This window comes from Epinephelus fuscoguttatus, linkage group LG1 (genome assembly GCF_011397635.1).
Source record: "Epinephelus fuscoguttatus linkage group LG1, E.fuscoguttatus.final_Chr_v1".
Classification (NCBI taxonomy): Eukaryota; Metazoa; Chordata; class Actinopteri; order Perciformes; family Serranidae; genus Epinephelus; species Epinephelus fuscoguttatus.
Genome location: NC_064752.1, coordinates 3,026,218 through 3,051,138, shown reverse-complemented (window position 1 = coordinate 3,051,138; position 24,921 = coordinate 3,026,218). Strand labels below are relative to the sequence as shown.

At 44.1% G+C, this 24,921-nt stretch overlaps 1 protein-coding gene and 1 pseudogene across 2 annotated transcripts in view; one reads left to right on the top strand and one right to left on the bottom strand.

Annotated features, from left to right (window-relative positions):
- Positions 1 to 24,921, top strand: part of LOC125894781 (nuclear factor 7, brain-like) — a 427,838-nt pseudogene that overhangs the window by 146,284 nt on the left and 256,633 nt on the right.
- LOC125894638 (metabotropic glutamate receptor 7) overlaps positions 1 to 24,921 on the bottom strand; it is a 410,460-nt gene that overhangs the window by 191,550 nt on the left and 193,989 nt on the right. For both annotated transcript variants that reach the window (XM_049586190.1, XM_049586197.1), the window contains exons 3-4: positions 8,088 to 8,223; positions 7,099 to 7,253 (exon numbers count right to left, since the gene is read on the bottom strand). In XM_049586190.1, the coding sequence (XP_049442147.1) occupies positions 7,099 to 7,253; positions 8,088 to 8,223 (291 nt within the window). The remainder of the gene's footprint in view (positions 1 to 7,098; positions 7,254 to 8,087; positions 8,224 to 24,921) is intronic.

The window sequence follows — 24,921 nt, the reverse complement described above, 5'->3', positions numbered from 1 at the left end:
ATGTCCTTAGTATTCTGGTTTATGTCTTTATGTGAACACTGGCTGCAGCACAGATTTCTCCCGGGGAACAGCAAGGATGACCTTGAACTTTCTAACATGCAGGTACAAACTGTGACGTGCAACAAGTCCTCCAAGATCCAGTGATATATCCTCAGAAACTGGACTTTGAGTGTTGAAGATGTTTCACGTCTCATCCAAGAGGCTTCTTCAGTTCAGTCCTCCAACACATACGACCACACAGGTCTCATTGTCCTTCCTCTGAACACGACACACAGGAGTGATTTAAAGCAGCTCTCCTACTGGTGGACAGCAAAATATTACATATGATGTCACAGTTTGAAAAACAGGTTGCCAACATTGTGAAACGCTTGCAGTCGGTTGGTTTGCATTAAAATAAATGAAGCTCAGCGTAAGTTATATCAGGAACTTTCTTTGCGCTCACTCATTCACAACTCTCTCCATCCCACTCCCACTGTTTCCTCTCATCAGCTGACTGTTGGTGTTCACTCCTCTAGTTATCCAATCACACTTTGCCATGATCTCTCAGCCAATCAGGATGCCACTGCAATATTTTAACTCTGCCCTCTCCTTTGCTGCTGTCAGCCATCATTTTAGGCAGAATCTTCGCGCTGGCAATTGCTCACCACCCTCCTCCACCCCGGTCACCTCCAGCCATCGTATCCAGAGTCCAGGATGAGCTCTCAAAGGCTCATTCCTCCTCTCATCCAGATCATCGGCACGTCTCCATCCTCCTCTCATCTCATCTTCACCACCTCTACCACCACCAGCGTCTAGACCCCGGGGGGTTCCCTATACGACTATGGATTCATCACTCTCCTTAAATCAAACCATCTCTACGGGGTCTAATCTCCAAAGACTTTCATATTTTGCCTCCTTATGTGCTCATGTTAATATTTTTTACTATAAAAACGTGTCTCTCCTGATTGAAGTATGTTTGCTAATACTTTAGGTTGTTAACATAACTCAAACACTGATGTCAAACCATGGACACATTGCATTTGCGTGATTTGTTTCACTATGTAGCAGATAGTTAGAAACATTCTCCAACGCCGTGGTTAACGTGTGGTTAAGTTTAGGCACAAAAACCACCAACACGGTCTCATCCAAAGTCGCCACATATCACCATTGGATATCCTCCTGCTGTTGATGTTCCGGGACGTCACAACCAACGCCAGGACGGCAACAAAAGCACGTGGTTAAGTTTAAAAAAAATACATCATGTTTTGGCTCTACACTCGTACAGGAAGAGAACGGTGATGACTTCAACGACTTTGGAAAAACAACAGGCTGAAACCACCTGGTTACTGGTCAGGAGAAGATCATTTTTGGGCTTAAAATATGCTGTTTAGGAGGCACGGTCTCCACTGGAAACACAGCAACAACGTCTCAGTGAACAACTACTGTGTTTTGTGTCTGAAAAGCCGGATGAAAACCAGGGAACGGTCGCTACAAAAATCTGCTGGAAACACAGCAACGAGTCGTTAATCACAACCACTGCGGTGTCACATCATCCACCTCCTGATGACCACTGAGCTGACCTTGTTTAGCAACTGTTGATTCAGAGTCTCAGGAACTACATTTTATATTTCAAACAGAAAACTGTGATCAAAATCAGTAAATCTACGACTAATACTTTAAATCTGATGACGTGGCATTTTGTTGATGACCCTCAAAGTTTCTTTGTTTCAGGAATGTGTGACTTGAAATCCTCTCATAGTGACCAGCACAACTGTGTATGTTTATGTAACATTTGCTTTCTGTGGTTTTATATAAAAATATTACATAATAAGGTGTAAATTCATTTTCTGTGGTTGTATGCAGTCCGTTGGTTTAGTCATTCTCAGCAGCCTGACATTAAAAGCAGCAGATTTGTGGATTAGAGGGCGTAATTGACTCTGGGAAGTGGATCCATCTCAGCTGGAGGCCTCAGACTCAGCAGGCGTCCTCTGCCACAGGGGGAAACTTCCCACAGCCTGCAGCCTTCATCCTGCCTCATCTTCAAATCATCCTCCACCTTTCTCTAATCGTCTCTCGCTGGCTCGCTCCTCTTCTTTCTGGATCTTTGCTCCTTTGTTTTTTGCTCTGTCTCTTTTTTTCTTTGCTCTCAGACTTTCATCCTCCAAACTCACATTTTCCATCTTTCTCTCGCTCCTCTCTCGGGTTCAGTCGGCGCAATTAACAGCTGCTGTAGCATGGCTGTGTTCAGACACGCAGCGCTAATTTGCATTTACACGACAAACATAAGTTGGATATATTTCCTGAGGTCTGAGAAGACAGTGAAAGAGCACGTGACCTTTGGATCAGAGCCACAAACAGAGATTTTGATGTATTTAGAACCACGTGCACTCCAGTCAAAGCTGGTGTCTAGATAAATGAGGAGTTTGTCCTCCATCTCACTGCAAACATTTTCATACTACTGACCTGCTGAAGGCACCCAAACCCGTCACATCTGCATCATTATCACAGACTGACAACAAGTGTCAGGACGCAGAGAGACACTGACACTCTGAACTCAAGGTGACGTGCGAGCTGTGACATCAGACACGTAGCTACAGTATGTTCCTATTATTAATGGAGTTAAAGCAGAACTTGTTTTTGTTGTAACGACCTGCATCGCACAAACTGAAACAACAGAAATAAATATCCCGCCACCGATCCTGTTGTGCAGCGACACCCTGTTACACACAGTGATGAATGGTACAGGATGAACAGCAACAGGGATTTTCCATCACCACCTTTAGCTGCACCGACTCAAACCGTGCTGCGCTGATTTGTGTTTCCTTTGTCAGTTTTAACACACCAAGCAGCGCCTGAGATGGACCATCTCCCTGTGTCAGCGTGGGTTTCCTCCAGGTGCTCTGACATGTTCTCCCTGTGTCAGCGTGGGTTTCCTCCAGGTGCTCTGACATGTTCTCCCTGTGTCAGCGTGGGTTTCCTCCAGGTGCTCTGACATGTTCTCCCTGTGTCAGCGTGGGTTTCCTCCAGGTGCTCTGACATGTTCTCCCTGTGTCAGCGTGGGTTTCCTCCAGGTGCTCTGACATGTTCTCCCTGTGTCAGCGTGGGTTTCCTCCAGGTGCTCTGACATGTTCTCCCTGTGTCAGCGTGGGTTTCCTCCAGGTGCTCTGACATGTTCTCCCAGTGTCAGCGTGGGTTTCCTCCAGGTGCTCTGACATGTTCTCCCCGTGTCAGCGTGGGTTTATTCCAGGTGCTCCGACATGTTCTCCCTGTGTCAGCGTGGGTTTCCTCCAGGTGCTCTGACATGTTCTCCCTGTGTCAGCGTGGGATTCCTCCAGGTGCTCTGACATGTTCTCGCTGTGTCAGCGTGGGTTTCCTCCAGGTGCTCTGACATGTTCTCCCTGTGTCAGCGTGGGTTTCCTCCAGGTGCTCTGACATGTTCTCGCTGTGTCAGCGTGGGTTTCCTCCAGGTGCTCTGACATGTTCTCCCTGTGTCAGCGTGGGATTCCTCCAGGTGCTCTGACATGTTCTCGCTGTGTCAGCGTGGGTTTCCTCCAGGTGCTCTGACATGTTCTCCCTGTGTCAGCGTGGGTTTCCTCCAGGTGCTCTGACATGTTCTTCCCGTGTCAGCGTGGGTTTCCTCCAGGTGCTCCGATATGTTCTCCCTGTGTCAGCGTGGGTTTCCTCCAGGTGCTCTGACATGTTCTCCCTGTGTCAGCGTGGGTTTCCTCCAGGTGCTCTGACATGTTCTCCCCGTGTCAGCGTGGGTTTCCTCCAGGTGCTCCCACATGTTCTCCCAGTGTCAGCGTGGGTTTATTCCAGGTGCTCTGACATGTTCTCCCCGTGTCAGTGTGGGTTTCCTCCAGGTGCTCTGACATGTTCTCCCCGTGTCCTATATGCGTCTGTGAGATCTCACTCATTTCATTTGTCGTTAAAAGTCACTGTTCTTCTGTGAGCATTGCGTTGCTCATGTCGACCCACTCAAATATCAACAGGATTAAATAATTTAATGAAGAAATACGCAGCATGATTTAACAAGGTCAGATGGTAGCGTATCGTCTTGAGGAGGCTTGTTGTGTCAAAATCTAGTTTTAGGACCTTCATTATTCCAGTCTTGTGCTGACGAGATTCATACTGATACATTAAACTGTGTTTAATCACATTACTACTCAGCCTCTGTGGTTTGGGAACATTACAGCAAAGACAAACTCCTCACAGAGTAGGAGGAACTCTGCAGCAGTCTAATCTGACCATCATCATAAAGCCAAACTCACTGTCCCTCTCACCTCTCTCTTTCATCTCACCTGGTGATGAAATGGGTCTGCTGCCCTTATACCTCAGTTCTCCTGGCCGCCCGTCACACCCCACTATTCTCTGCCACCGTCTTTATGACCAGGAAATGTCCATTTCCGTAAATCATTTGTCAAAAGAACGAGGGGACAAAAGGTATCAGAGAGCACATTGAAGGGACAATGTTTGTAAGTGCTCCACCGACGGCCCCTCCGGGCACGTCCAAGGTTACACACCGAGCTCCTCCTGGCAGCTCTTGTGTTTTTTTCTTTACAGCATGTGTGAAGCGTGACATGCTTCTGAGGCGAAGAAAAGGGCAGAAATTGATGTAACAACAAAACACTGGCATCTCGATTAGCCAGGCTTTCAAACAGGAGGATTTTGATTCGAGACAAGAAAATCAGATTTGGCTGCTTCCCATTAAACTCCTCACTGGAGTCCTCGTGTATCGCTGAAAAAAAAAAAAGAACAAAGGATTCATATTTTATTTGAAGTCAAAATCTTCATTTTAGCAGAACTGCCACAACAAACGCAGTTTTCTATCCCTGTCAACAATCTGTGTTTGATACGACAGCCGCGCTCCCAGTTGTCTGTAGTTACTAAACAGAGCTGTGATACCAATGCATCTTAATCTAAAGGCTGTCGTTAACATGAACGCAGCAGTCAGGAACATTCTGTGTTCACTAAAAGACAGCTGAACCACGAGTTATGTTTCCTCTGATCAACTTCCTGTGCGTCCTTATGATGTCTCTATGATGCTCTGTCAAAGAGTAAAACTGGATTCTGTACATCTCTCTTCACTTGTCTTTAGGACGTTAATGGAACAGTTTGACATTTCAGGAATTATGCTTCATCACTGTCTTCCTACGAGTCAGACTGACAGCACTCCCTGTCTGTCTGTATGGGTAATATAAAGCTGAATATAAAGAGGTGGTTGGCTTAGCCCAAACGTAACACAATCTGAGACTGTCTTTCTCCAGAGAACGACCACATAAATGTTTTCCTGAGCAGAAATTATGACCTTTATTGATGTTTTTGAGGCAGTGACCTCCAGTGGCTGTCGGGCAACATACAGTAAAACTTCAATTGACCTATGGCTAAGAGTTGCCACATGACAGAGACAGTTAATAATTGTTATTGTCATGTGATATTATTGTTTATAAAGCGCTGCAGACGTGTATGTCACGTGTCCCACCAGAGGCTGAAGCCGTCGTTTTAAATGTGATGCTCGTCATGCCTCTTTTGCTTCAGGGATGTTGGCATGCTGTTTAAAATGACTCACTGTGGGAGTTTAATGCCTTTGTTGTTTGGTGCCCTGTAAAAATGTGACGGGTGCGTACAGAGGGGACTTCGTAGCAGCTCTATGGCGCCATCTCTGTGTGAAAAGTGCTGAGGGCAGGAGGGAGGGGAGACTGACAGCTAAAACAAGGACAGGACTTTAATCCAGGAAAGTGTTGTTCATGTCCTCTGTGAAAGTCAACGTAGAGTTATTTTAACAACCTCATGTAGCAGCTGTGTGACGTCAGATATGCCATGTTTTGTTGCCTTAGTAACAAAGCCTAATGATCTTTTAATGATCTTAACCTTGCAGTTTTGGTCCAGCTGTGCACGGGAGCAACTTTAATTTCTTTTATCGTTCTGTGTCTCTAAATTTGGAGGTTTTTGCGGGTCTGTGAAAACAGCACAGGCGGAGCTCTCCACGACTTCTTCTGTTCCCCAGCAGCAGTTTGTGACTTGCAGGGTGGATAACTGATCTGTCAAGATGTTCACAGCTGATCAGATCAGATCAATGGATGGATGGGTGAGAGGAGCAGCTGCTGTGAGTGAAAGCAAACTTTTAGACCCAGCAGAATGAACAGTTAAGTTTCACTTTCAATGGGCCTGGTGTTCTGCTGCTCCGTCTCTGCCCTGAGTGCAGAAAATCTAGAAAATCTATTTGTGGCTGCAGATGTTTTAAGTGTGGCGGGTGGCCACAAATAAATATGTGTGTGGAGAACCATGCGTTACCTGCGTGTTTAAAACAGTAACAATACGTTGCTCGACTTAATGTGCATTACTTGACACTGCACGTCCTTCGGTGCAACGACTGCACATCGCAATGTCGATGCTGACACAATACATCCTGCAGCCCACAGTTTAGTGATATCACAGCTACGTTATGTCGCAGCTAACTTACTTACTTTATATTACAGACGTGAAAATTCAAGTGTCAGCAGGAACGTAAATCATTTCCCAAAATGTTGAACTACATGTTGCTTTGAAACAGTTCGGCCTGATTCTGGTTGGTCACAGCGCTGATGTACAACACTTCAGGACCAGTCCCTCAATTTATTTTTTTTATAAAGGTCTGTGAATATTGTTTAACCATCAATAAAACTTAATTTCCCTCCTAAATGTAAATGCATGTTTGCCAAAGTTAAATCTGCTCCAGCTCCTGTTCAGATGAGTCTCAGGACACACGAGGAGGAGGAGAGAAAGTAAGTAAAATAAAATCCCTGCAGGACTGACTAAGATATTGACTTAGTGCAGGATGATGATGATGATGATGACGATGATACAATCATCACCAAAGGAGTCCTGTGCAATTTTGTGTCACAGGAAACCAAGACATGGGAGCAAGTGAACGTTTTCTCTGATGACTGAGTTTTTCAACAGTTCTGCTCAGTCAGGAGAGAGAGGACCGTACACGCCGTCAGCTCCACAGATAAGAACATGAAGATGTGTGCGAGCAACCAAGAAAAGAAAGAAACGAGTGAGCAGGCTCATCTGAAATATTCACACAGGTGACCAAAGAACATCGTTCAATTAAGAGACATGAATAAATGAACGTACCGCTGATGGTGGCTCTCTTCGGCAGGATGGTGACGGCGCCCACAGCTGCGTCCTCCAGCTGGTGGATGGGACTGTTCTTGGCTCCCCAGCTGTCGGAGCCGATCCACAGGAAGTGACCCACCTGGTCCGCTCGCTTACTGGCGTTCAGGATCCCCCTGGATCCAAACACACACAACACTGAGTCACACACAGGCAGCATTTAAAACTTTACAGAGAGCTACAAAACATTTATCTGAGATTTTAATCGATGATTCACACTGAAAATGTTTTTGTTTACGTCAATAAAGCAGCAACGCAATACGAGGTTAACTTTACAGAGTACCGAGGTGTTATTCTGACTCAGTGTGAAACACAACAGGCTCAAGTTTCACCTTAAAGTACAGTGTGTCAGATTTAGGGCGATTTAGTGGCACCTAGTGGTGAGGACTGCAGATTACAACCAGCTGAAACTTCTCCTGGTTAGAATTCCTTCAGTGTTCGTTATTCAGGAGCTGAATTATCAACGACCTTTTCTCCATGACGAAAACGAGACAATGACCAAATGTCTCCCCTTCTGTTCCTGAGATATGACGTTAAAACATGATGATGTCACAGTCAAGCTGACCTTTGACCTTCATCATTTAATCCTGTTAGACATTTGTGTCAAATTTTGTCATAATAAGTAAATAAATTATTCAGTTATGGCCAAAAATATAGTTTGAGAGGTCACACTGACCTTTGACCGCAAAAATCAAATCAATTCATCATCTCATCAAGTGAACGTTTGTGCCAAATTTGAAGAAATTCCCTCAAGGTGTTCTTGAGATATCGTGTTCACAAGGATGGGACGGATAACCTGAAAACATAATGTCTCTGGCCACAGCTCTCACCACTGCAGAGCCATAATATAAAGTTGGGTTCAATGGTCTGTTAAATTAACTGTATATGTTTCATTCCATCTGACCCATAACTCCCGCTTTAATGGTGTTTAATTCAGGTGTGTTATTTACCTGATATCCTCGTCGGAGGCGAACAGGATGACGGCTCTGGCGTACCGAGTGTCCAGCAGCAGACGGATGATTTTATCAAAGTCGGAGGGTTTGTGGTCGTGAGGGATCTTCAGTGACTGAGCGATACAGATTCCACCTGAGGACACAAGACAAACACAGTGAGACGACCTCGCTTCCTCAGCTGGTGATCTCTGCTGAAACACTGGGCGGGAGACAAGACGTGTCATTTATGACTCAACGTTTCAGAACTGTTCTTCCTGAAGTTGAAGTCAGAGTTAGTGCGACTGAAGAAGCTGAGAGAAGACTTTTAAGGAGCACATGAGACGACAGAGCGCTGAGCTCTTCTCTCTCTGCTGCCTGACATTTCATGAAGCCGTCGACACCTCTGAGCACAGCGTCTTATAAGTGAGGGAAACAGGCTGAGAGAGCTCCGAGCAGAGACATCACTAATTTCAATAAACGTCACTCAACTGCACAAAAAAGTGCAGCTTTCTTTTCTTTGATCAGCAGGTCTCGTTCACTGCACAATCACATGTGGATGCACGATCACCTCATATCCATGACTGAGAGCTTATAACGGAGGATCTAAACTTTCTGATCAGGATGAGCTCATTGTTTCTGACATCACATGCATGATAAAGACTTAACCTGTGAATTATACAAACTGACACTTTGGAGAAAAACAGGAAGTTAAACCCAAAAACCTCTGTTTCACGAAATAAGTTAGGCTTTAATAAATCACCATTAACCCTTTGAAACCTGCAAACTGGCCTGATTTCTTTTAAAAAGAAGGGAAGAATGCAGTGAGCAACAAAAGAAGAAATTACCCAAAAACTAGCAAGAAACAGGCAAAAGAGAAAATTAAAAACAGAAAAACTAGTAAAAAAAAAAAAAAAAAAAGAGAAAGAAGAAAGTAAAAAAGGAAATGACCTGGAAAGAGTCGTTAAAAATTATAATACTTCACTGACATGAACATTTAAAATGTAATAATAATTATATTGTTTTTTCCAAGCTTTCCTTTTCCCCATTTTTTCCTTATAATAATAATAATAATTTTTCATCGTTTTATTTTTTATTTTTTGTAAATTGTGGGTCATTTCTTACCAAGTTGTTTCTTGAAGAAGTCGTACCAATCTGCTTGGACTTTAAAGGTTTAAAAGAAACAAGGAAGAAAAATGGCTCAAACAAATCACTGGAGGAGACAACCAACCAGAACTGGGCTGGTGTATGAAGGGAGTGACTGATCATGAGGAGGAAACAGGTGAGCAGGAGGTGAGGTAAGGTGAGACAAAGCCAGTGAGGGACAGGTGAAACTCATCAGGACGGGCACACAATCAAGAGGAGACACACAGACACATCAGGAGAAGATAACAACAGGACACATGACTGAATAAATACAACAAAGTAAAACTGAAAACCCCAAACCTGAAAAACAAAATCCTCTGATGATGAAACATGAAAACAAAGATGGATTACAACCCAAACTAGACGGCACTGAGTTAGAAAGACACAGAGATATACGCTAAGCTAGCTCCTTGCAAGATGGTCGGCGACACCATCACCAGAAACAGAAGCTCCTCTGATGAACTACAGGTCAGCTGTTTGGAGCCAAGAGGGTTTCACTTTATGACGACAAGGGTGGATAAAAACACACTGAGCCAACGAACGAGCCGCCAAAAAGCTACAGACTCTCTTCAGCAGCGAACCCATCAGCAGTCATGAGAACCGATACTTCGGTACCAAGTCGATGCCAACACGCAAAAAATACGTCGCTTCTTGTTTTTTTTCGGTACTGTAAGTACCGTATACAACTTTGCCCTCAGCAGGCTGTGTCAGAACTGCGGGGGCAGTTTAAATGCACGTCAGTCGGTGTCGAGGACGAGCGCCTGTTCTCCATCGTCTTTGCTAGAAACGATGACTTCTACAAGTGCTGCTGGAGCCACAACACCTCGGCTTGTTGAAAAGTCAGGTAGTAGGAGTCGTGTATGGAGAGGGTTATGGTTAGGCCTCATTTACACCACAAGTGATGCGTTCCCGTAGCGCTCTCGAACGGTCGCTGTTTACTCGTGTTTTCAGTGCCGCGAGCATGTTAATAGGTTAGAGCATTCACACCACATCCGTTCTACGCGCTGCTCAAGTTGCACTACTTCGTGAGCAAGCTTGAAAATAGAAGAGACACCGATTTTTTGCACAAGTTGCAAGCGAATGGTCGCAGTATTCAACAAAGAACACACAGTTTGTGTCTGTTGTGAGCTCTCTCGGCCACCATAGACATCTCCCCCTTGACCAAGCGTATTAGTATTGGTGTCAGCTACTGAAATTCTGGTATCGTGACAAGCCTACCCATGAGCACAGTAACATACATGACCTCCGAGCAGAAGCATTGGGGCATGAGAGGTGCTGTGCTACGGCAGCTAACAGCAGCTAATGTTAGCACAAAGCACACACCCACAGCAGTGAGCAGTAACTTTGATTTGATTTGTCCAGAAAGAGTGAAAGGTTCGTTAGTGACAGCTGTTTATCTTGTGTTTATACGACTGTGATGTTTGTTCATGTACTTATTGGACTGAAGGAGCTCAGAGAGCTCGAGGGACGGAGCGAAGTCACCGCTCACATACAGCGGGTTAAAGAAACAACACTGACACTGAGAGCTCTGACGTCAGTGGTAACTTTTATATAGCGGGTAGGGATGCATGATAACATCAGCACGTCATCAGTATCGGACGATATCGGCTTTACATTGTGTGTCTGAATCGGCCGACATCATAACAGCATGCATGTATAATATGATGTTGATTCACTACAGAAGAGATCTGATGATGATCACTACAATTAGGTGGGAAAAAATGGATATATCAACATCAGTATCAGTTACTGGCCAAATAAGTTGTTATATATCTGCATTTCGGATATCTGCAAAAAATCCAGTATCGTCCATCCCTAATAGCAGGACACAGAAATAATGAAACGCAGTTTAACGATCTAACTCCACTATTCAGTACGTCACCGTTCAGTCTGTTCACTTTCTCAACAAGTGTTTTCTAACATATTTAACGTGTTCAGAAAGAAGAAAGAAAGAAATCACTGATTTCGCTTTACTCAGATTTAAGAAGTCCATTTTAGCCCGACTGTCATTCTGCTTTGTAGACAAAAGCCCAAATTCTTTAATTCTTCATATATTTAGAAATTTAAAACTCAAGGAAACTTCCCTGACACGATCCACTTGTTTGCTGTATCGAACCGAACTGTGACTTTCGTGACCCGTTACACCTGTAACCACAAAGTTTTCACAGGCCTCCATGCTGCTCTCTACAGTTTACTGACCTGTAATCAGGCCTGTCCTTGACGTCAAAAAACACACCAATAGAAAGTCATACTTGTCTGCTGTGGAGCCGTGTGCACAGCTCTGGCCTGCTGGCAACGGGAAAAGAGTCCAATGTCTATTTTTAGGGAGTTATCCTGTGTGTAATAAACCTGTGCACGCTCGCTAATTTTGGTGGAGGAGATGTATAACATTAAAGACATATGTCAGATAGGTCTGAGGGTCTCTGGACAACATCTCATGACAATCCATCCTGCAGCTGCATTACCGTAGCTGCTAACGTGGCTAAAATCATTTTGATCTGCAGCTGTAAAATGCCAGTTATTTGTGCTGTTGTCTCTGCGGCGCTGATCTGATTTGTTAGCCCGGTCATGCAGATCCACTTCCTGACCCGTCCACTAACTCTCTGCAACACCCACGTGCACTCATGACATTTGGCTCAAGCAAGATCTAATGAAAAGTAGCGTGAAGACTTTACACAAAGAGTTTGGCCTTTAAGAGCGGCTGCTGTCAGTGTGGCGTGAAGAGGCGCCGCCAGCGAGTCGGAGGGGGTCAGTCCTCTGAGAATCACAAATGAGATCAGATATTATGACACTTAGAAAGAACACTTGAGGTCAGAGCAGGGACGGCTTTGAGAGTTCAGTGTGTGTGGAGACATCGTCTGAACTGAAAGCTCATTTACATTCATTCTTAGTGAACGTGACAATAAGTTTCTCTGCCATGAACCTGTCAATAAACCACATCAACCTCATCAGCTCTGTTCTTTCTGTCATAACACGCTCTTGTTGTGCAGATAAACACTGTTCACCCTCAGAGCAGCTGTGGTCCAAGGCATGATGATGTCAGACATGTTTTAGAGGAAATGTAACCAGAACATCAGAGTTGAAGTCGTGACGATGTCAATGATGGTGAACCTTTTCCTGTTCCTTCATACTGACCCCACACAACTCGACATCTCTACAGTTCCTGTTTTGTCTGTTAATTGCTGAAGGAAGTACAAGTCAGAAGTCTCCGTCCTGATTGGTTCAGTTGGGAAAACACGTCCATATTTATGAGGTCATGTGACCCGTCAGCACCTCAGACGTCCTGCCTGTTCTCATTCTGAAACCGTCAAATACCGTCACTTTGTCAGGGATGTGGTCATCAGACACCTTTCAAGGCGGTATGATATGCCGCTGGGCGGCATCAGGTTGAAACGCCGCCTGTCACTATGTAAGGAGCTGGAGAGTCTCTATAAGGCTGGTGGGAGGGGAGATGGATGGGTCCAACAAACCCAGACTTTCACCTGGACAACCTGGTCCCACTCTGAGGTCATCAAAGACCGGTGCTTGGTCGGTGACTTCCAGCATCAGACACTGACCAAAAAAGCTGCTCTGTCACGCTGGTATTAGAGTTGGGTGATCTTGTCCATATCCTATCGTCCTATCGCAGTCATTACGCATCGCCGCTGAAGCGTTCACTTATAGCCTCTCTTTGGCGTTTGAGCAGCTTTAGAAAACTCTTGAACATGTAATAGCTCCTTAATTAGCAAGTTGACTTTACATAGATGGCATATCTTTTCAATTTCTCCTGACATTGTGTTGTTTGGTTTGTTCACCGCTCGCGTTGAGCTCCACCCCTCCCCCCACCCTCTGTGTGTGTTGGCTAAATGTAACCGTCTGTGTTGTACCAACGTAGTGCTTTTATTTTGAAAGAGACTGTATCAAACTGTACATTTCCTGTGAAAACAGAAGTGTATTTTGAAAACAGACAATGCATGTAACAGGCTGAAGTTGACACGGCACAGTGATATGTGGGATGAGCACTGGGTGGACACACGTGTCAACAGCTGTGGCGATGTAAAGGAGACAGACTCGGGCTCAGCGGCGACGGAGGGCTGTTGTCAGAGGGCGCCTCAGGGAGCAAACACACCTGACCTGACTTGTCCAGCAGACTTCACTACAGGCCGACTGGCTGTTGATGTTCTAAAACAATAAGCCAATATGAGTCAAGTCGAACGGCGAGTTGAAACCACTGCAGCTTTGTAAAGTGTTTCCTCTGGTTGTGAATCTTTGGTCTGAACTGGACAAAGATTTTTTTACTGACTGCACTCAGAAATATCTCTGGTAAAAGCTGTGAATGTCGTGTGACATCAAACTCACTGATATATTCTTTAAAGTTTGAATTCCTTCTTATTAAATTATTGAGGTTTGTTCATCCACCACACGATGAGAAACTTTCCCTGATGACAAAATGTGTGTAAATTGTAAGATGCTGGTAGAAAGTGAAGCAGGTCTCAGAGGTCCCTACATGAGGTCAATGAGAGTCCTTCACTTCTCAGCGTGACAAATCAAACTTGAGAAGGTTCTCTCCAGAGGAGAAATATTTATCTCCCTGTCCGCTGCACCGTCTCCGTCTTCTATCAATAACGAACATGTGGCGGCAGATTGTAATGAACCACCAACCGGGAACTCAATTCCAGTGTTGAGAGGTTAATACAATGTTCACAGGGAGTCCACCTTTTATCACTCGCACTAAATCAGCAGTGTGAAACAAACACAACACCTGAGGCACCATTCCTTCGTCTTCTTTCAGGGAACTCTTTTCTTTCATGCTAATGTCCTCTCTCTCTTCTCTCCTCTGTGTCTCTGACATCATGTTGCTTTTCTGTCATTTACTTTCTGTCTTTCTGTTTCTCTCTTCACATCTTTCAAATAAATTGTCTTTATTCTGTTTTCTTGTGTTTTTCTTTCTTTCACGAGTCGTCTTCATTTCTTTCTTTCGAGTTACTTCTTCCCGTCCTTTTTCTTCCTTCCCTTCCTCCAGCTGTCTCTTTCTTTCTTTTTGTTTCTTTGATATAATTCATTCATTTCCTTCTTGCATTTAGCTCTTCCCTTCTTTCATGTTGCTCCTCTGTTTCTCTCTTACTTGCTTTCTTTCTCTCCATAAAATGAATCGTTTCTGCGTCCCAGCTGTATTTGTATCGATTAAAATGTACTACAGTCTGAACAACATCCTCTGATTAGCCATTTGTATTCATCTTTGTGTTGCACAATAACATTCTGTATCTGCTTGTTCCAGCAACCGAATGAAGAAACATCCTTTTCAGCTTCTGACGGCTACATGAAGTCTTTTCTCTCATCAGGGGAAAAACACCGAGCTGAGAAACGGGAAGCTCCTCTCTTTATTCTGGAGCAGGAAAAAAGAGAAAAGAAAATGTCTCAGCTTTGTGATGGTTTAATAAAAACCTGAAGTCGTACCATGGTGCAGCACAGGAAGTACAGGATATATTTCCTGCTGTGTCAGCAGAGGGTGGTGATGATGGTCTTAATCTGACAGGCTGTCGATACGGGGAGGAGTGTCTGTCTGACGCCTCAGAAACATAAATGCATTGATCAATGATCTTATTTGTTGTAGAGACCACATGTGATCTGTCTGCATGGAGTAACATAACTGTCACGTCTGGAGACAGCAGAAACATAACGGGCTGCAGGAGCAGAGAGAGTGAACCAGAGACTGCTCACATCACCAGAGGAGGAGCAGCCACAGAAACAACAGGTGAGCAGGCTCTGAAACCACTCTGACATCATCTCTGACATCATCACTGTCTTCTACACGTAAATACACCAACACCAGGGGTCTCATTTATAAACCGGTGCACTGGATCCATACTAAAAGTGTACGTGAGGACAAAAGCAGAAAGTGGCGTGTGCCAAAAGTATTCTGATTTGTTAAACCATGCGATCGCCTGACAGAGCACGACTTCCTTTGATAAATCCCAAATCAACTTGGACTTGTCAGCATGTGTTTACAACATGTAGACTGATTCACACCTCACCAAAATGATCATGACGATCAGTGTATCCCTGATGCTCAGACATCACCTGAAGATGAAAGTTTGATATGTGAACATATTTGTTTGTTTATTTATTTATCTAATATTGAAACTGCTGACGCTCTGCTTTGTAAATATTAAAAACTGTGTCAGCGAGTGTCAGCTGCATCCCTCTCCTCTGCCGTCAGAGGGAATGTGACGTTGAGAAGGTGCTGATGAAATAATGAGCAGGATTTGAGGTGAGTCGGCTTATAATCTTTACAAGTGATATGGAGCTGGGCGGAGGCAGCCTGCAGGGGAAGCAGCAGCAGTAGGCAGGACAGAGCAGGTTAAATATGGCGCCCTGAATGAGACTTGACAACTGGTTGCATAGAGAGGAATCATGTGATCTATCAGCTGCTCCATCAGTCGATTGGGCTGCTTGAGATCAGCTGATGTAGCTGGGAGCATATTCAGAGTAGCTTCATCATCATCCAACCAAATACTATAAAACACTTCATACTAGTATCACACACAGCTCAGTGACACCTGCACGCACTTTAATTGTTGCATCGTATTTTCAGTGTTTCTGCAGTTTCTGTTATAAGATCAGAGACTGTTGTTGACATCCCACGCCACTGACATTTTACCATCTCACAGGCCTCAGGTGTCATCAATGTATGAACCAAATTTCATGACAAAGCATCAAACAGAAGTTGAGATATTTCAGTCTGGACCACAGACGGACACCGCCGTCCACAGAGCTGTGAAGTCGTCACTGTGACCTCTGAGTATCTGACTATTCATCATCAGCCGGTGTCAGCAGCTGCTGCTGTTTGTTGTTGACGTTCACTGTAAAAGACGACAGGGGAAACTTATTGTACCTATCAGGATCCGATAGTGAAGCTCATCTCTCTGCTGCGCCAGCGAACACAGCTTATCTGTTAATGCAGGAAAGAGGCAGAAATTTACAACTGTAGTGTGGCTGCCAGTGAAGTGAGAGACAAACATTAAGTTGATAGACAACCCTCCTTAATTAGCTCCTTCACTGGCGGTTGATGTATTACCTTATCAGCGTGCTTTAGGAGCATTCAGAGAGTTCTGAGAAAATAAATGTTTGCCACAACAGATACTTCTCATCATTACCAGCTGATATATGTGCTCTGCTCCCACAGGCTGCAGCCGCGCCCTACATTTAAAGTGACAGTGCAAAGATGCAGAGCAACGTGCACGATGGAGTCGCAAACACAAACACCAAGATATCATTAGTAGCTTCACACTGATTTATGCTTCATGTAAGCGTTGATGGGTGTCCTCACATGAAACCAACTGTAACTGAGTATTTAACCTGTAAGAACTGATGTTTCTGTCTGTCTCTAAAGCTGTGGGACGGATGGATGACAAACAGACCTCACGCTGCAACATTTCCTTAAATGTCTCTTATATTTTCTGTGAAGAGAAAAAACTAAAGAAGTCAGCTCCCGACTCACTAAATGTACCTAACTTTCCAAATCTGCTGCGACCCAGGTGAGCTGATTAACGAACCCCACTTCATCAACAGTCACCTGTTAACATAGATAACTCCTCCTACACACTATATAAGGGCCGGTGTAGTGCCGTGTGCAAAGACTCTGGCACATGACTAAGAATTGGAGAGATGCCACCAAAAAAGGTTGTAAAAGGAAACACTTTTGCAGAAGTAAAATTAACACACCGTTAAATAAACTAAGACTAGAATCACCGCCCTGTGGTTGTATGACATCATGTTTTAGTCGCCACACCTGTCGCAACAGCCCGATGAGGAGGGGACGAGCAGACTGAAAAACGACTGCAGCCTTCCTGCAGGTGACCTTCATCACCTAACCACTGTCAGTGCACCAGATACAGGTCTGGCCGCACCGACTTTCCCACAGCGTCAGTTCCACTCAGCTACACTATGAACGAAATAAAGAGAAAATGTGTTCGCAGATTGATTCATGAATGAGGCCCAACGAGCTGAAACTCACCATGAAGCTGCGTTAAGATTCAGCCGATCTTTTTCCACCAGAGACACACAACACAGTGTTTTATCATGTCATACATTGTTCTTATAAACATGTACATTAAATATTTTCTGGGAGATCTGCAGGATGCATTTAGTCTCATAATGATGGAACAGATTAAAGATTTCTGAGGCTCTGGACTGAAAACTGCAGATCTGGTCTCTGATAAACAAAACAGATTAGACGTCAGACTTCAGTCATTTGTCACTGATATTACTGAGCAGCATATGCGCCTCTAAATCATCCATTTGGCTTCATGAAGGCCAAGGACAAAGAAGATCGCATATTCACTCTGTTAAAACCCCATGCAAGCCCTCATAATATATCTCCATGACTCCTCATCTCAAATTCAATTGAAAAATTGAAGCGTGCTACATCAGGAGGAGAGCGTATCTGCTGTGGGCCCCACATTTTATTCTCCCATGAATAAAACATTTGGCATTGGGTATGCAGTGGTCAAAACCGTGCTAACCCTCCCAGATCCTCTCATATTTATACTGAATCTATATTAATCTACATCACCACTAAATTACCTTCACGTCCGCGGACAGTATCAAAGTGTTTCATGCTCCATTACATTTAAAAAAGGTTACAGCGTTTTAAAAAATGAATGTGGTTCTTTTCTTGTCAGTTTTGTCTCCGTGTAATCAAATAAAAAAAGTTTAGTTTCCAGTTCTCACTATGCTCACCTCGTACCACAGAGAAAGAGATGGGAAAGCTTCTGTCGTCACTGAAGTGTGATGAACCTCCCATCATCTGGATCGTCAGGACTGTGGCAGAGACGCTCTAATGCAGGTTTAATTTATGTCTGGATAAAGGTTTATCCTCAAATATGGAAAACAGCCACTACAAACAGTGAGGAGTCGTTAACTGGACCAAACAGTGTTCAAACAAACGTATGGACTTCTAGTTCTGTGATGCTGGTTTGGTTTGTCTCAGCTTGAAAAGCAGCTTTATAGAACACTGTAACGTATAGGGCTCTGTCAAACTGGAGTAAATGACCAGCACATTTCCAATACCAGACCCTTCCCACTCCCGCTCCATCGAGGAGTGTAACTTTGCCTGTAGTCACGTCACAGCTGGATGAAGCTCCTCCATCAAGGTGTAGGGGATAAACACAGCAGCTGCTGCTTTGGGACAAACTTCCCTCTCTGTGGCCGAAAGAGGAACTGTCCAAACCTTTTGTAACCACGGAGAAAAATACAATTATGGTCAGTAAGTTGGCATCAGTGTAAACTTGCTGTTGGAAGGTTTCATATCTCACGTCCACGTCCAGTTGGTTTGGGGAGACACTCAGTGTGGCGGAGCCTCCGTGTGAACACAGGAAGTTGGTGGGGAGGGTGTGGTTTGACACAGGCCTGTGGTGTGTTCATCTTACAGCAGCTAATGTGTCCTGCAGCAGAGCAGAGATGAGCAGCGCACTACAGAGCTCACTTCTTTCTAAATCCACATACATAATACTTGTAGTCTTCAAGCAACGCTGACTTAAGACACATCACAGGAGGACGTTTATTGGTGTCAAAGTCAAACACTTTTTTTTGCAGCAAGATGTTTGGTCTTTGTTCAACTTTGAACAGCTGCTTGTCAGCAACTAAAAACTAGAGTTATTTATCTGTCTGATGTAAAAACATGCCATTGACACTAACATTTAAATTAATTCACATAATTTGGATCACATGGTCCCAAAGATTCTGTATTGACATTAAAATAATAAGGTTTGAACACTGTCACTTTATTTTGATACAAGAGCAATTTTAAGTTTAATGGCTTTTCGATTCTTATTTTAATTAAAATATTTCTAATTATTATGTTTTGTGTTGAATCTATGTGTCTGTATATCTGTCCTGGTCCTGCAGCAACGTCACTAAGGGCTTTTCTTGTCTTTATCTTTTCTCATCTGAAGGATCTCAGTGTCGGAAGAATATTTCTGTGTGTGAAACGTCTCCGCTCTGTGTAGTGAATTGATTCAGAGAAGCTGCTGGACCGTGCAGAAACATCCCAGCTGGAATCGTTCCACGCGCCGGCTGAACGACGCTGAAGTCAGGCGAGCACACAGGAAGGTTTTCAATTCTGGAATCTCAAATTACATCAGAGAACAGTGCACTTAGAAAAGCAAACTTTGGTATCTTTGGTTGATTAGTCTTGTGAGACCGACTGCAGTTGGTGCTGAAGGAGGCTATTTACTTTTTTATGCAGTTTTGGAGGGCTTACTCATGCTACAGATAAGAATTTGCATAAAAGTCTTGGTGAGTTTATTCTGCTGTCTTAGTAACTGAAGTGTGAATGAAAGCACAGACTGCTTTCACCAATTGATCACGTATGCATGAACTCCTCCTAAATCAGAGTCATCTCAAAGTGGCATGAACGAGTGGTTTAAGAGAACTTACTCAAAGCCCCTACAAGAAACTTTCATGTTGAGTTCATTTTGGCGACCCTGTGGACAAAAGCGGTAGTGTTTTGCTGGAATGAAGCCTACATTTCCCATGAGCTCTAGCACGTATTGTCATAAAGACACTTACCAGGCTCACGCATGTGTTTGTTTTTGGGGATGAATGAAACAGCATGACAGGAAAACTTTGCCCCCGCTCCTATCGGGGATCCCAGCTCACCTCTGCCGCGCCCCAGCTCCACCTCTCTGGCGTAAGCGCCACCGCTGCCGGGGTAAACGCAGCGGTCGGCTGGTAAGGCTGAAGGCCTGTTTGGCAAGCGCTTCCACGGCTTATATGTATGGAGTATGGAGCGGTGCCTCGCCTCTTTATTTCTCGGCACTCGCTGGACCCTGTCGACGCCTGGCTAGTACCTGTCGTCGGCCCGGATGAGGTGTTCCAGCCCCGCGGCCCCTGCTCTCCTCGCCCCCGAGACCTGCGGCCTCTGTGTGTGGCTCCCCGGACAGCTAACGCCATGGACCCGCCGGCTCCTGCCAGGATTGGGCTGGTAAATGCTAGATCGCTAGCGAACAAAATGTTTATCCTGAAGGATTTCCTGACTTCCTGAGGATTGGATTTTCTCTGTGTGACTGAGACGTGGCTGACTGTTGGTGAGTCCAGTGCTTTCACAGAACTTTTATCCGATGATTGCTGCTATTTTAACTCCCCGCGGACGTCGGGTCGAGGAGGAGGAATAGCGACTATTTATAAGAGTCACTATAAATGTAAGCAGCTAGGTAAGATGACGTGTGCCGTCTGAGTGCCGTAAATCGTTTCGTCCTGGAAGCGACCTGGGGCGGACCCAGAGACAGTTTCCTAAAGGTATGGATATACACTATATAGAAATAGCTTATCTTCACACCGATGGTCTCATTTGCTGTTGTAGGTCACGCACAGACATCAGCAGAAACAAGAGACTTTTGCATATCCAGTTAAAAGATCCTTGTAGCGGCTTTAACATGTTCTCTTAAATACAAACAATGTATTCTTAATGAGAGGAAGCTCAGAGTAAAAATGCAGCTGCTTTAAAATGTTTATGAAACGTTAGCTAGTAATGTTAGTCTGGCAGCGTTACACCAGACCTCTGTGAACGATTGACCCAGTAGATATAGTAACGTTAGATATAACGTTAGTATACCAATGTTACTAGCTAATGTTAGCAACCGTTCTCAGAGGTCTGGTGAAACGCTGTCAGGCTAACGTTAGCTAACATTAGCTAGTAACATTTGACTGACAGTGTTCTTACCAGACCTATGGACACAGTTAACCTAGTAGGTACCAAATAGTAGCTAAAGTTAGCCTGACAGCACTCAAAGAGACCTCTGTGAACGGTTTACCTTGTAGATAAAAAAAAATGTAGCTCAGGTTAGCAAACAATAGCTAGTAACATTAGCCTGACAGTGTTTCACCGGACCTCTAGGAACAATTGACCTAGTAGGTAGAAAATAGTAGCTAACGTTAGCTAAAGTTAGCCAGTAGCATTAGCCTGACAGCAGTTCATCAGTGTTCAACTGCATACACAATACAATCCACTAAACTCTTTCATTGGCTCAACATGTAATGTTAGTAATGACATTATAATGTCAGGAGGTCATTTGTAACAGCGATAGCGTCACACCAGACAAATCTGTCAGGTTGTGGGAAAATGACTTTTCTTTATGTTGTCTGGACCACATCCAACATGAGTTACAATTTTTTGACGATACCTGTTGTTCATGTCGTCACTTTCCTCTGTATCTAATTCACACAGTATATGGATTCATCACTTCATGCCCTCGATTTGAATTTTGCGTCTCATAATAGTTACGTGACTGCAAATAAGCTATTTGGGCTCACCCAGCAGTGAACAGCTAGTCTGACGAAAACGACTCAAATGATGATTTGAGTCACGTTTTGATCTGTTCAGAGAACGCTGTCTGTTTATATCTGAAGTTTCCGTAGTATTTGTATTTGTTTACATCCCTGCTGTCACCCCAGGAGCCAGGACACTGTTTGGAAACAGAAGTCAAACCTGCTGAACCTCCGAGCACTGACAACATGGACTTGTCCACACAGATTACTGTCATAATGTCTGCAGGACAGTAAACATGTCTCGCTCACAAGCAGCGGACGAGGTATAACACACACACGCACACACACAGCTATTGATCAGCCTGTAATCTCTCCTCTGAAGCATGAAGAATCCATCAGCGTGATCGGTGTGTGCTGTGATGTCATGTCCATTGAGTATATCTAAAGAGGCATGTCCCCATCACACTCTGTGCTGTCCATCCATCAGCTGCTGCTGTGTGAGGCGCTGATCTTACTCTATGTTGGCAGGACGGTCCTGTCAGTCTGACACTGTGAGGCGTACAGTACTGAATGCAGCAGCAGATGTTCCACTTACAACGCTTTAAAAGTTCCACATGACATTCAGAATATTAACAGCAGTAAACCACTATTAGGTCAGGTAAAAGGAAGTGATGGCGTCCTGAGCAGAGAACAAAGTCACGCTTACCCCGTGTGTGTTAGAAGCTTCTCTGTGGTTTGTTGTGGTAAGCTGGTCCAGCCATGCACACATGTTAAGGCTCATTCTCCGCCCTCTACACCCTCTACACCCAGATATTTATTAGAAGTGACTCTTTTTAAATACAAGTACCATCTAGCGTCACAGTAGTGGGATCAGCAGTTTCAGAGTTTGTGCACGTTGAAGTCATATGTTTGGTCATTTTTTAATTTGGGGACAGTTTTAGTTTTAACAGTGAAAGCTGCAGAGAGTGAAAGACATCCCGTAAGAGCTCTATGGCTTAATTCAAAGAGGATGCCACTGTATAGATGAGCATGTCACCACGAACATATGAAGATCGGCTGGGCTAATTCCACCGAGTTCATTTATAGAGATAGAAAATAAGATAAGGGCTAAAATTGATCCCAGTGGGACCCCTTTGTTTATTCTAAGTGAAGCTGAGTATCTGAGTTCTTCCAGATAAGTAATTCTTACACCATTTTGGAGCCATTTCACTGAGACCTATACATTTAAAACGTTGAGCATAAATGAGTCCCTATGGTGCGTTCCTAAGTGCCGGGAGGTAGGAAGTCTCAGACCTCTGACTGGGAAAAATGCAATGAAATGTATCGCTATGCAAGGTAACTGGGTCTGCTGTCCTCTGTGTTTGTTGTTTACGTTCAACATCGATCGTTTGGGATGCTTTGCGGTGAGATCTAGTTAACTCCAGGTGGGATATGCCCCACCTCTAAATGCAGCATTAGTGCATGTGTGTATCCCACTGGCTCATAGCTGCCACAGCACTGCATTTATGCCCAGGCCACACTGCCTGCGTGAGCAGCACTGCTACGGCCAGAACATTTAGTTATTTGGAGTTTTTTCTGTGTGCAGTTTTCAGCAAAAGCAGGAAGTAAACATGGTGTCCTGATTATCTTACAGACATCACACCAGCTTTCACTCCAGTTTAAATGTCTATACGGGTCACAGGCATGAAAACAAATACATAATTCATTTGAAGCACTTCCTGTTTTTGTTTCAAAATTAAAGCCCTCAATGTCTCTGTGGACCGAATCCCTTCATATGTTAACAAAAGGCTTTATATTGTGAAATATTTTCAGGACTGTTTCTGTGTTGTTGACAATGCAGTGGCTGCACAGCTCCATAAATTAGTGGTGCATCAGCTTTTAGTTGTATAAATACAGTTGTTACAGCAGCAGGCAGCTCTGCAGCAGCAACGCTGTCTGTGTGAACACTGCAGCACTTCAGTGAGGTAGCTGTAACACGCTGCTCACACAGGCAGTGTGGCCCAGAGTAGCGCCCACCCTTTAGGTTCCCCCCAGTTAACACTGTTCTCTGTAATCACTGTTGCTGTCTTTAGTGCTGTCTGTGGAGTTAGCACCGTTAGCTGCCACCTCCATGTCGAGAACCATGTGCTGAAATCCTGCCTCAGACCCTGACTCACAGATATGCTCCTACATGTCACACACAGCTCCTTTAACACCAGAGGTAAAACTGACAGTCTAACTTTAACTGGTTTCATTCCAGGGGTTGACAAAATATTATTAAATTGTTATTTTTATTTATATTATAAAGCTGCGCCGAGGTTAAAGAGCCATGCAGGGAAATCTTTTTTAAGAGCAATAATTATTATAATTTGATTTATTAGGCACCATTAAAGTACAAAATACAAAGTGCCACTCAGTAAAACAGCTCAGTAAAATGCTGATAAAGTCACAGATAAAATGAGATAAAATAATCAACAATTATTCCAACAAAGAGAGAGAACTGGGCTGAAGGGCCTCGACAGCAGGGGCTGACTCACTGTGAGTGCCAAAGGCAGATTTAGGAGCCACTACGGCCCTGCAGAGGATCTCCAGCAGCCTACAGGCTTGTAGGGAGCTAAGGGATCATGAGAGCTTTAAAAACGAGCGATAAAATCTTAAAATCAATTCTAAAACTGACAGGTTACACTTTCTCTGAATGTGTTCAAAGCCTGGCAGCAGTACTTGCAGTATTTGGACGTTCGCCTGCTCAGAGCAGAATAAAGTGTAAAGCAACAGTAACAGTCAGGATTGGAGAAGAGTTTGCAAAAACGTCTCTGGATCTGCAGATGAAAGTAACGATCAGATTAATGTTTACATGTCTCAGCAGGACTGTGTCAGTTTATTTCTCGTTACTAGAGACAGTCAGCCGCCAAGACAAGGAACAGGAACGCCTTGTCATCCACCTATCAATTCCAATTTTTCAGCTTTTCCTGATTGATATTAACTCAACAGCACCTGTGCAAACATTTCACATTAAAAGCCGACCAGTTATGGGGAGGCTGGAATACTTTTAATGTGAAAAATCTTCATTCACTGTAGTTTAACACTGAGCAGGGAAAACACTGGTCCTCTCTGCTGCTGATGTTCTTTTATTATCATACATTTATTGCAGGTATTTTTCTGGCCTCTACAAGTTACTCTGTGTCGGGTTGGGCCGGTGTAAAAATGTTCAAACTGGTTTGATATGAAGCCGAACATCGGACCGGTATACTGAATTTTACCCGCTATGTCACACTTGACTCAGCAGCTGCTTTGTGGAACATAATGACACCGTGTCCCGTGTCCTGGCGTCTGACTCACAAAGCATCATGTAACATCCTGTCCACACTGAATCCATCAAATATGAACTTCTGTTACATCATTTAAACAAACCACGCAGGTCAGACTGTAGATGTAACCACTTACAACATGGGTGAATGGTCTATTTGTGTGTCTTCCTATG